At 39.8% G+C, this 13,315-nt stretch overlaps 1 protein-coding gene across 4 annotated transcripts in view; it reads left to right on the plus strand.

The window, feature by feature from the left end:
• Positions 1-1,135: 1,135 nt before the first annotated feature.
• Positions 1,136-13,315, plus strand: part of LOC103708528 (endonuclease MutS2) — a 50,713-nt gene continuing 38,533 nt past the window's right edge. The window contains exons 1-5 of one of the 4 annotated variants that reach the window (XM_039121133.1): positions 1,136-1,513; positions 1,614-1,742; positions 4,836-5,003; positions 5,096-5,179; positions 12,173-12,223. In XM_039121133.1, the coding sequence (XP_038977061.1) occupies positions 1,271-1,513; positions 1,614-1,742; positions 4,836-5,003; positions 5,096-5,179; positions 12,173-12,223 (675 nt within the window). In that variant the 5' untranslated portion in view covers positions 1,136-1,270. The remainder of the gene's footprint in view (positions 1,514-1,613; positions 1,743-4,835; positions 5,004-5,095; positions 5,180-12,172; positions 12,224-13,315) is intronic. The other 3 variants (XM_039121138.1, XM_039121125.1, XM_039121129.1) reach the window with 3 other exon arrangements.

Here is a 13,315-nt window from a genome sequence, read left to right on the forward strand (position 1 = left end):
TAGAATCTGTTGGGCCTTGTCAATTCAGGTCCCAATCTTGTTGCTGTCAATGTCTCGATTTTGTCTGTTGTATTCATTTCATAAGCTCAAAGTGTGAGCTGTGCCGCCAAGGTGGCAGCCTGGTGGTAAGAGGGCTTAGACTCCACCTGAGTTGTTCGGATTCGAAACGCGCAGGTGTCAATTAAATTAGGGGACCGCATGCCTCACTTCCGAATGGCTCTGTGTGGATATGCTTTTTTTTCATCAGTACTGAAGTGGCGCTAGGGTGACGTACTCACACGTGGATGGCCCAGTGAAGTTTCTCACGGGTTGGGGAGGGCATGTGGAAACTTGCGATCCGCATCGAACATTCTCTGTGGAAACTACGCGGGTGGAGTTCTGCCCCTCCCACTCCCCTCCTACTTTTTACCCAAAAAAAGTGTGAGCTGTTGTCATACTTTCCTTGCATATCTTTTGAAGGCATTTCCAGAACCAATATTCCCCCATTCAGAGGACAAATGATTCATGTCTCAACATTTGCAAATCTTTTCTCGGCCTTGTTCTGATACCGAAGATGACTTCTATCTGTCATTTCTTACATGTTACCTATAAGAGTAATAGATTGGATCACATAAACGAAAACGCTATTTTTTCAGATACCTATATAAAAATATGCATGCAAAGATGGGATCAATAGTTCTCGGTGCTAATGTCTCAAGTTATCATTAATACTGGTAGTTGACGCGTGGTGAAGCTATACCGGGTGACGGGTTATCCACGGCGCATCCCTGCTCAGCGAGCTAAGACAAATAAATGGCCTTGTTCCAATACCCCCCAAACCCAACCTTGATTAGGTGGATCAGAAATTAGAGATCGTACTTTTATTTTGGTGGTCTCACTTCCATGGATAGCCTTCCCCCAACCTCACAAACCCAAAGGGCCGATGATAACATAATTTAGACTTCACCAGCTGGCTGAATAGCACCTTTTGTAATAATTCCTGCCTTGATGGTAGTGGTTCGTGCTTTACAATTGCGGGTGGGCTTCTGCACGGCTAGATTTCAACACGGACGATGATGGAATTTGAACCAAAATTTCTTAAAAACTGAGACAACCTCACGGCAAAATCAGTCTCGCCGCTCAGCGGCACGACCATTTAGCGTAGAAATAACGGCGTAATGCCCCAGTCTATTTGTAGCCACTTCCACCACCTATCCGGACGTGCTCGTATCGTATCAAGATTTCCCTCGCCTCCACCCAACGGCTCTCCGCTAACCCGATTCGCCTTCCCATGTTCCTCTTCTCCCTCGATTCCCGTTCTGTACCAATTTTTGCCACCGCCGTCGCCTTCCCCGACCGCCGAGCCTCTCATCTCCACCCCCGCGCCAGTCTCCTCCCTATTCAGGTCGGTTCCGCCGGCCGCCCTCCCAAATCTGCCGCCATCTCCGACAGCCTCAGGCTCCTGGAATGGGACAAAGTCTGCGACTCCGTCTCCTCCTTCGCCGGCACGGCCTTGGGCCGAGAAGCGACCAAGGTCTCCTCTTTTGTTCCCTTCCCTCGGTCTTGTCATTCTCCTCGCGCCGCACGCGTTTCTTGGTTCTTGAACCGTTTGCTCTTTTCCTGGTATGCCTTAGGCGCAGCTTTGGTCGGTAGATGTGAGCTACGAGGAGAGCAAGAAGCTCTTGGACGAGACCTCCGCTGCCATTGAACTGATCAAGTATGGTGCTGGTGGGATGGATTTTGCCTGTATAGATACTAATTTGGTGAGTTCTTTCTTTCTTTCTTTCGTTCTTTTCTCTTACTCTTTTTTTTGCCCTTCCTTTTGTTCTTTCTTTTTCGGAACTTTTTAGGTTAACAGTTTTTTAGATTTTTCCTTAACGCTTGTTCCATCAACGAGCGAACTTGAAGAGCGTGCAGTTGCATATGGATGCTTCAAATTGATATGTATTTACACCCTTCTTTTCTGCTACCAACGAACCCTTCTAAAGAACGCGAGTTCGATCATTTTATGACCTGAGAAAATCAAGAAAACGCCCTTTTGAAAATAAAAATAACTGAATACAATTCTCGGTCATCAGGTCCCAACTCCCAAGTCACTTTCTCAATTAGCCTAGCCTTGAAGAATCTTGAAGAAGAACGTTAAATATTAATTTTGAAAATTTTTCTTAGTTGCATTTCATTCGTTTCTGATAGCCTTTGATAACACTTTTTAAGCATATATTCCTTCAATGAAAATAGTTTTGAGCATATCTGCACCCATCATTTTTCCTTGAAACAACGATTTGTTAGCTTCTTGTGGTGCTTTATGTTACAATCTGCAGAGGAAGACAGTCATATTCCAGTTGTGGATTGAAATACTCACCTTTTTTTTGTTCTGTATGTTAAACTTTGAAGAGATTGGTTTCTGTGGGACATCAGAAATTCAGAATGATTTTTTTTTGAAAGACAAAAATGTTCTGTCCTGGATAATGATATATTTTTCTCTTGGTCCCAAGAAGGAATTTAAATTAGGCCAATTAGCATGCTTTTTTTTTTTTGGAGGTAAGGCAATCTCATATATACACACACACACACACATACATATATACATACATACATATATGTGCATGCATGCGTGTGCGTGCACGTGTGTGCATGCGTGTGCGTGCAGGTGGGTGCACGGGTGTGTGTGCATGTGCATGTGTGCGTGCATGTATGTACGTATGTTAGAGAACAAAAATGTTTGTTACATTGTCAATTATTCATATGCCTTTTGGTGTAGAGTTTGTGTTGCTGCAACCTTGGTGTTTGGTTTCCCACATTTTGGTGTAAGTCTTCTAAATATTAGGTTAAGCCGGAATGAGATAAAGCATTCAGTAAAACACTAGCTCCTGAAATTTCACCATATTAAGGTTATGAACATTTAACTTTGGACCATGTTGAAGCTTTAATAGTATGTAACTGGGTATCTGACCATCATTAGATGGGTCCTCTCATTAGATTAATCCTCACAGTAAGATCCTCTCTGTCTACACTAATAGTTTTCTTTTGCTGAATAGGCTAAAATATAATGAACTGGTTGCTGGTGACTACTGAAAATGCTCTGTAGATTTGAGGACTCTATGTATTTGTCTTTCCATTGCTGGAAACTCAAAGGAATCCTAAGATAATAATTCTCAACCTTTACCTTCTAAATAGTTTCCAGAATTTCTTTTTTGACCTCAATTGTCCATATTTTGTCCATCATCTGAAGCTGGACCATTTTGAGGTTTGTTTTTCCCTTAGTTGCGCAACAGGCATCCTATAAAGACTAACCCGTCTCCTTTTCCCTGACATTCATGTAGTTTAGGCTGTCTACTTTTCCTACTTGCATATCTGCATTGCTATGATGTTCTCCTGGCCTGAAAATGTCAACCATGTGACTCAAACACCTTCATCACTAGGATTGACATTTATTATCAGCCTGTATTCCCTTGCCATTGCTTATGAGATAGTGCCATCCTGTAGGTGATTGGCATCATCTTTGCTTTAGGTTATAATGTTGAATTGTTGCCTCAAACAATTCTTAATTTAATTCCTAGAATCTTGTGCTGCTCCTCTTGAATAATTATCACCATTACTGCTTACAGTAATAAATATGCAATTAAATTATATACCTTTTAGAAATCCTGCTATTGTTGTAAGGTGTAAACCCTCAGTATTACCGGGTTTCAACCAAAAATATTTCTCTAACATTTTGTTCTGTCTGAGATGTTTAGTCAGTTTTATGGATAGAAACAATGGTTCCATTTGGCAGATTATGCTGGCAGTAACATGCTCGTTTCATCCTATGCTGAATGAACTGGTTTAAGACAAAGTATTACTTGTATATATATTCATATTCCAGTTAAACTTTTCCTTTCTGAAGTAAATGAATTGCACTCTGTTGTCGAATTGTCTAGGTTCACATTCATGGCTATTTTTTATGCTTGTGGAGCTCTTTTGCAATAACTTGCACCAAGGTTTGCCATACTAGTCGGTACTAATGTGTACTGATGGTGCCGTATTAAACTAGTACCGAACTAGTATGCGGTACGGGAAGTGTACTAACATTTGGTACGCCGAATTGACTCATATATGGGGCATACCGACATTATAATAGAATGGTACGAGTATGGGGTCCGGTACCAAGACAACGTATCTTGACTTGCACTATTTTATGGCTTTTAATGCACCAATAAAAAGACCAAATAGCTCTTACAGTTATATTGTAATAAAAATCATGAGTCAAGTCCTTGGTTCTGTCAAATTTGCCCGTATAGGAAAATCAATTCATCTTTCTATTTAATCTTTATATTGTATAGATCGTGTCCATGGGCAAAATTGGTAAAATATACAGCTCTCTCAGTAGCATAGAATCAATTCAAATTTAAGGATAGAAACTTCCCTTCATCATAATCTCTTCTCTTTGCTCTCCATGAACCGCCTTAGAAGCCCACACTCTCCATATAAACAATTCCTCCTTTGTAATCTTTTCTATTTCGATACAAATATTTTTTATTAAATTTATTTTTTAGATTTCATGTACATTGTGCATACATGTAGAATAGTCCTCAGAAAAATAATAATAGAATACTAAGGGGTGACCTTTCTTTGGTAATGGCAGTCATATCAGGTGGTTTATCTAGAGCTTTATATATACACCAATTTTATGTAGCTAGATTTTTTAGAATGCTATTCCAGTCAAACTTCTCAATGTCATAATATTTATATGCTATCATTTTATAGTTTTGGTGATTAATGATTATAGAATTTGTCTACTCTTTTGCTTCATCACCTGCTGCACTAATCAGTGATTGCTTGCATTTTGTTGTTATTAATCTGGTCACTCTTCAAAGGTAAAATCAGCAATTCATCGTGCTTCTAGAGGTTCTCTGTTAGATGGAAGGGAAGCAATAGCTGTTCTTAGCCTCATACTGTTTGCTGAAAATCTGCAAATTACTCTGAAAACAGCAGTCAAAGAAAATGCAAATTGGTACAACCGTTTTATGCCTCTTTCAGAAATGGTAAGCTTTTATGTGATATTTCACTCTATATTATTTCTATTATGTTGCTGCTGTGCGTATAGTTAACTCTTTGTTTTTTGAGTTAACTGTAGATAATGGATGTTGCTATAAGCCGATCATTTGCAAAGTTGGTGCAACAAGTGATAGATGAAGATGGCTCCGTCAAAGATAGTGCAGTTTGTTTCCTGAAACCCCTGTCCTAAAATTTGGCTGCTTATTCTCTGGAGAAAATAGCATATGATTATTATTGTATCATCTATTAATTAGAAACTGCAAGAAATAATTTGTGGTAGACACTAAAGTGAGATGCAACAATAGATCATATTTCATGATTTTTCTACTTTCGCCTTCTATGTATATTAGCTTCCCATTACTTTCAGAATGGTCAACCTACTTCTTGGAAACTTTTATCTGATTAAAGTTATGTAATTTCTTGTAATCCGATTTGTTTCACAAGTTTGCAGTTCACATTGTTGATAGAAACACTCTCAAGTCTCAAAAAAATTAGTTTTACACAAGAAAATAATTAAAGCCAAACATATAATGGATCTTGTGAAGTAGAATAAAATAATAGGGAACACTGTATTTCGGAAATATTCATGAAAAAGGAGAACGAGAGCAATGTCTAAGGCTTCTAGTGATTTATCTTATGCAACTCTGTGTCTTAGGATAAGTTCAAATGCAAAAAAGATCATGCAAAAGAACCAAAGCAATGAAATGAGAATCCATCTTATAGCATCAAAGAAACAATTAAGGACAGATGCTGATCGGGAAAGGACAATCAGCTAAGGAATCACCAGATTTATGTATTATACTTGACCAAGGAGTAACTATTTTTGAATTATTTTGATCTGAGAGAACATGTGTGACTGAGCCTATAGATAAGATCAAATGATCAAATGCACAAAGGATCATAGTCATGCACCCAAGGTCTGCAAAACGTCCCGAATCGCTCGGTTCGGGGCATCCCGGGTCGTACCGGTAGCGGATCGAGACGGTTCCGCCATTGAAACCGAGACGTCTTGTTGGAGGGGAAGAAAGAGAAGAGGAAAAGAGAGAGAGAGAGAGAGAGAGAGAGAGAGAGAGAGAGAGAGAGAGTGGGGAAGGGGGGAGAGGGAGAGGAAGGAAGAGAGGCCGGGGAGCCTCCGTGCGGAGGAGGCGGAGGCTGGAGAGATGCGGAGGCGGGGCTTCGCCTCCGGGCCCCTATTTCGAACGGAGCCGGCCCAGCCGATCTCTCTTTCCTCCTCTCCCTCTCCCTCCCTCCCTCGCTTTTTCTCTTTTCCTCTCTTGTTCTTCCTCTCTCCCGTTGTAGAAGATGTGTCGGTACAGGCCCGGCCTGGTACGGCACAAGCCCGTATCGACTTGTCCTACCGGGCAATTGGTACGGTGCTCGGTACCGGTTCTGCTGTCTTTGGATCATACAAAGAGCCAATATTAAAGAACCAAAGGACTAAAGGGCACATGCATTGGATTGCATTAGGAAAACAATAGAGCATAATGCTGATTGGGAAGGCCTGTCAGCTAAGGAAATCAGGGTTGGCGGAACCATCCGGTTCGGGGCATTTCAAGCTGTACCGGCAGTGGACCAGGACGGTTCCGGCAACGAAATCGAGATGCTGTTGCCAGAGGGAGAGAAGGAGAAGGAAAGAGAAGAAAAGAGAGAGTGAGTGGGGGAGGGAGGGAAAGGGAGGGAGGCCGTCGGAGGTCGGTGCCCGAGCAGGACGCGGAGGCCCTTGTCAGATCTCTATTTCGAACGAAACAGAGGACCCTGCCACGGCCTTGCGTCCTGCCTGGGTGCCAACCTCCGCCACCCTTCGTCGGACTCCTCTCTCCCTCCCTCTCTCCTCCTCTCTTTCTTTTCTCCTACGGTCTACGTTCGCCCTCTCTTGACGTATAGGCCTGGCCCGGCACGGCACGACGCTAGCCCGTACTGACTCGTATTGTTGGGCAACCAGTATGGTGCCCGGTACCGGCGTAGCAGACTGTGGGAATCACCATATGGGATGACTATTTAAAAGCCATTTGATTGGAGGAGATGTGCTAGTGCTGTCTATTTATTCCAGTGTAGGGTCTGAGGGTAGACCAAGTATTTTCATTGGATATTCTATTTCACATTTAGGATGTTCTGGCATGCATAAGTTGTGCACTCTGACTAGCATTATTCTCTTTATTTAGTTGGCCTTTGAGATCACCATACAATTCATTGATGTTTGAGAGCCTTCTACTCACTCTTAACTTGGCCTCCCTACTGGAGTGGCCACCACATTAAGGGTGGCAATTTGAATAAAGAGGGGCTGCCATTAGGTTTTGGAAGCTACTTTACCAGAAAGAAAACTATTTTTGGCTAAACAGATTAAGCTCAAAGAATTTAGGAGCTACATTCCAAGGGATCTCTGAGAACTGAAACAAAGAGAAAACATGGTTGGATGCAGGGAACTAATTCTTATTTCTGACACTTTATTTTTAAGCTAAAGAGATGAGTCTGGACAGAATTAGAGCTGCTGCAGGTATTCTTGGGTTGTAATCTGAGTTTTATGTGAACCATACAGGTTGCTTAGTTTGTGTGAGATTATGAGTCCATATTTTATGATGGTGTATATGTAAGGTTCCTAAATTATTATATGGCAAGTAATTTAATTATCTTAATACTAGTTTGGTATGTTTGTTCCCGAAGTCCTGATATATAGATGTAAAGTTGTGTTGAATTTTATGCAAATTAAATATATGCAAATTATGTATTTAAAACAACAAGTGAAAAGATTCTTTTTTAATTGGTGATAGTTCTCTCTAGCCCCAATGACACTATATCGAATGACTACCTATAAGCCATTTGATTCTAGGAAATATGTGCTAGTACTGTCTATTTATTCAATTGGAGTCTGAGGGTAGACAAATTAAGCTCAAAGAATCTAGCAAGCTAAGTTCCAAGGATCTCTGAGCACTGAAACATGGAAAGCATGGTTGGATATAAGGAACTAATCCTTCTTTCTGGCAAATTTGTTTACTAAAGATATAAATCTGGACACAATTAGGGGTGCTGCAGGTATTTTTGGGCTGTAATCTGAGTTTTTTGGGAACCATACAGGTCATTTAGTATGGGTGACATATTTTATGATGGATGTATATGAAAGGCTCCTAATAGGTGGAAGTAATCTAATTATTTAGTACCAGTTTTGAGACGCTTCTTAAGTCTTGATATATAGTTGTTAAGGGGTGTCAAATTTTATGCAAACTATAAAAAAAATGAAAAGATTCTTTTTAATTGGTGGTATTTGAGTGAGTTACATTGATGACTCTAGCCCCAAATGACAACTCCGTGTCAAACAGTGGTGGTGGCTCTGTTTTATCTGTCCCTCTTCGTTGTTTTTCCGGTTACTGTTTAGATGTTAGTTAAGCCGGGTTTTCCTCGTATATCTTGAAGGCTATCTCAAAAATCTTTTATCCCTTAATTTCTTTCAACAAGACTAGTTTCTATATTAAAGCTTTAATCCATGATTTTTCTTTAACCATCCTTTTTCCTCCTTTTTTATAAGTTCTGTCTAACAATTCTTGTCTTCTTAGGTTAACTGTAAGCCTTCTTATAATTTTAATAAGCCCGTATGTACTCTGTAAATCTATAATTTGTTTCTCCTTAGCTTCTATGAGTAATACTTAATTCAACACTTAGTGGACTCCAGAATTAGAAGTACATCCAAAGTTTGCCCTTGCTTCTAGTAGAGACCTTAGCTTAGGGGGTTGTCCCAACATTAGTGTCTTGTTTTGGGCTACAAGTTCCCTTTAACCTACAAATTCTCTTCTACAATATCTAATTATCTATTGTTGTTGTCATGTTCTAGAAAAGGGATTGGTCAGCAAGGTTTGTGGTACTGGTCGGTATCATACCGTACCTGTCACTGTACTATACTAACACTTGGTATGCTGAACCTTACTGTACCATTTTATTTACCTAGTTGCAATACAGGCTATAATAATATTATATAAAGTGAGATTTCCCTAGAAAGATTTTCTAAGACAACGGAGCGAAAACATCCTGCAAATGATTAATCAGTCTTAGATTTTATAATGAAAGAAGTTATAGATTATTTTTTTCTGATCACCAGGCATCCGTATTCCATGAGAAATTGAACTTGTAGCTTTGTGTTAAGAAGGTTCATTGCTCGGGAGTGGGGTTTTTTCTTCTTTTTGTTCTTTTCTTTTCAGTTTGAAGAGGTTCAAGGGCTTAAAGCTAAATATGGACCCAATATTGAAATTGTTATCTCCCTCCTCCAAGCATATGAAAAGAGTCTTTGTTGAGGATTTCTTGATGTTTGGGGTATTTTTCTCTCAATCAAGGTTGGGCACTATAATCAACTGCAGATCTGGTGGATGAGGTGGACATCCTTCATGAGATGTTTACTTATATGAGAAAATCCATAAAAGTAGGATATTTACCTTTATCCAGATACTTATAAGTTATAACATTTATATCAGAACTTCAATTAAAGATTAAGAAGACATTCTGAGTGAATAGGAATCGCATGACACCGGTGCTAGGATTCAAGCTACATGGAGGGTTTTTGTAAGTTATGCAAGTTCAAGAAGGTAATACATTGTCTCGAGCAGTTGCTGCAAGCTAGCTTAGAAGGTCTAGATCTTGCATTTCTATTAGGATTAGAAGAAAAACATATTACAAGATAATGTTATATGTAGCAACTGCATAACTTACAGTAAGTAACAACAATGATGACATTGAGGTGGATGTGGTAAAGTTGGGAAATTGAGGGGAAGTGACATGAACAAAGCTTAGACTTGCATCAATGTTTGCAATATGGAAACCAATAAAGATGGTGTCTCCAAGTGCAACAAAGACTAAAGTACTTCTTGGCAAAGGAAGGGGCTCAAATTTATGTAGTACTGCTAGCAACAGGGAAAGGCCTAAACCTGAATTGAAGCATGTTGGAGAGGCTGATTTGGCCCCAATTATAAACATATCATTCCACCAATAAATGCTGTAGGCTACACTGGAGATGAAGTTGTTATGCCGTTGCTGTTAAGGATGATGGATCCTGTAATGCTATAGGCTGATTTTTACCGCATGTTTTCATTTTTGTTTGAAAAATTGTATATGCTTCATATATATGATGCTTCAGTCCTGGTAGGGTAGAGCAGGAGGGTTGATGAACTATATCATGGATAAGTAGTCTTCTAAACAACTTTTATAATTGGTGCTTTTTAGTGGGTCTGCATCCAAAAAATACAGAACCTCGCCAAGTATTTAGTTGTATGCTCATCTTAATAGATCAAATATATGGATGATCTTGATCTTCTAAAATCTGAAGACCCTGATAAGCGGAACTTTACTGGAGTGAGTCTTCATTGAAATTGCATGATCACAAGCCACTTCTGCATTTTTCGCTGGTGAGAGTGAAGTATGGAGATGATAAAAAAAGGAGAATCTGATGGGATACATGTCTGAAACGTAGAGTTATATTCATGGGAACAATAATTGTATATTAGGTTTGTCAAAGAGCTGTTAGAGCTTTTTGTTGCTCCAGTCAGGATTTAAATCCTAGGAGTGAGGCTCAAATGCTGGATCTTATCTCTTCTCTTTAACTTTCTTTTATTTTTCTTTTTCCTCTTTTTTTTTTTGCGGGCCGGGGGTGTGGGGGTGTGGGGTGTTGTGGAGGGGCTTTGGTTGCCTCAGTTCAATATTTCAGTATGTATTAAATCAGGCTAACATGAGCCCTGTACCATTAAATATATATCAGAACATATGATCGTTATCATAAGAAAAGTTTTGAAAGCATGGTCTGCCGAACCGACCGGTCTGGCCTGGAACCGGTATCCACTATCTGGATACCGGTTCCAGCTATTTTCAGGCTGGTATCGATCAGTACGCATGCGTACCAGCTGCGTATCGGTCTCGTACCGGCCCGTACCTATGCGAATCGGCCGGTTCGCACCGGTACCTTTTTTTTAACTACAACGCTCGTGTGCTGGGGTGTGAAAGCGCGTGGCCTGAAAGGGGCAGAGCGCCCCGTGCGCGGTTCCCTTGGTTCCTACTGGATTTTGGGCCACACGCTCCCTCGGGGCAAAATGCCCCGCGGTGGGGCAGAGCGCCCTGTGCGCGGTTCCCCCAGTTCCTACCGGAATCGGTCTCGAACTGGTCTGATAGGCGACCGGTACGCCTACCAGTACCGGTTCAGCGTACCTTGTTTGAAAGTATGAAAAAGTAAATATACTTGTTAATTAACATAGTTAATGTTTTTACTTGAATTCCTTTTCACTTCTATGTTATATGTTTGAATGTAAAATTACGCGATGTAAATGAGGCCAAGCTTGAATTATGCTAAGCCCATCATATCTAGGCTTGAGCTAACTTTGGTAATCTAGATTTATCCTGGTTCAAGATGAGCTTATGGGCCCAGAATCTGTGTTCTTGCTTAGCTCGCAACTAATCATGAGTTCTTAGCTTTTTGACAACTTTGTTGTGTACTAGTATGCATATTAATGTTATATTTATAAAGAAGGGAGCAGATTTCGCTATCTTTGTAGTGTATGTGGATTGATGCAATTATGACATGAAATGTTAAAGTGATTAAAGCTAAAGAAGTATCACGAATGGTCTCTTTTTATGATTTATGAAAGCTTAGAAGTTATGTGGAATATTACTTTCATAATCTTTTTTCCCCTCTAGTGAAGTTATCGATTCGATCTCATTCAATCAGCATATGTGCATGTGACTGTTAGTTTCCTAATCCGAGCCACATGACTCTCGAATTGCACCTAGAGATTAAGTCAATGAATTCTGAGAGATTAAGTCAATGACTTCTGAGAAGCATATTTGCGTGGCTACGTACATGCTGACCTTGCTTATGTGTCAGAACTTTGATGCTCTTTTTTTTCAAGTGAACATAAGCAGAAGCTCTTTATATATATATATATGTATTTATTACATCAAATTCTCTTTTAGCAAGAATTATAAGAACAATTTGTTATCTATGTAGTTTAAACCTTTGGTTTCTCAAAATATATTGGTGAAGCAATCATCAACTCTACAAAAGCACTGTTACTGACATTGTTTTTCCTTTTTGATAAACTATCACCAATTACTAAATTTTTGCATATACTAGTTGTACAACATAATTCTATATAGTTTAATTGAAAAGTTTATGTTTTTGTTCTTTCAGAGTCCTGAGCTCAAAAGATCTCGAGATCAAGTTCGTGCCCTTGAAAGGAAGGTATTTTACATATGTTATATCTAAAGTTAACTTCTTTATATGGAGAATCCTGGTTTGTCTCTGATCAGGATGGTAATTTTTGGACCCAACCCACATACCAAACTGACTAATATGGGTATGGATACTGCATGTCTCACTTGCAGATTGGGCATCAGTCAAGCACTGGTTAACACCACTAGTGGACCACTACGGATACCAATTTATTTCTGTGTTTCAGATTATCCAATTTGATTTGCTGCAAATAGTTCGATTTCCTTTCAAACTATATATGGCTTGGAAAATTTACCACAAAGCAAACTAATGTGCATCATGCCCTTGCTAGCCAATGTTGGCACAGCAAGGGTACCAAATTCTGACACTTGGAATGGTGGCATAGAAACAATGATTGCCGAACCGGTACCAGGTGCGTACCGATCGACGCTTGGTCCAATTCGGTTTTGGTTCGATCTGGTCCAAATCGGTTGCCAAAAATGCCATAGCGCGCTCCTGCTGCAAATCTAATCGGACTCGGTCCGGTTCCGTCTAGTTCACTCTTGTACCGGCCGGTTCCATTTTCTATGCCCGAACTGACCTTGCTAGAGACCGAAGGGGCCGGAACCGTTTTCTATGCCCGAACTGACCCTGTTAGAGACCGAACCAATTTGGTACGGGCTAAATCGGCCGGTACCTGGTTCAGCATTCCTTGCATTTTTAAAAGGTTCATTAAGATATGCTATACTGTTCATTTTTTTTGACATAAATTAATTTGAATTGCTTTATACTATGTATACATGTTCAAATCAAATAAGCATTGTTTCAACTGAAACTTAGGAATTTGGGATAGTTATCGTCTAGATATTTTTGTTGACTGATATTTAACATGTGCATTGAGTAATCTCAAGTTTTTAGCAATGCAAAAATCACACAACTATATTTGCACATTAACAATAGAAGTAAGCTCAAAATTTATTATAAAAATTTATAGGGGATTGGTACTATAAACACACATTAACAACACATTATAGGCATTACACACATGTTACTAGGACGATGGGAAGTAAGGGTTTGCATGCTGCTGGCATAGGTCATGCTAGCTTAGCCAATGGATACACC

The sequence above is a fragment of the Phoenix dactylifera genome, chromosome 2, assembly GCF_009389715.1.
Source record: "Phoenix dactylifera cultivar Barhee BC4 chromosome 2, palm_55x_up_171113_PBpolish2nd_filt_p, whole genome shotgun sequence".
In the NCBI taxonomy this organism is placed as follows: Eukaryota; Viridiplantae; Streptophyta; class Magnoliopsida; order Arecales; family Arecaceae; genus Phoenix; species Phoenix dactylifera.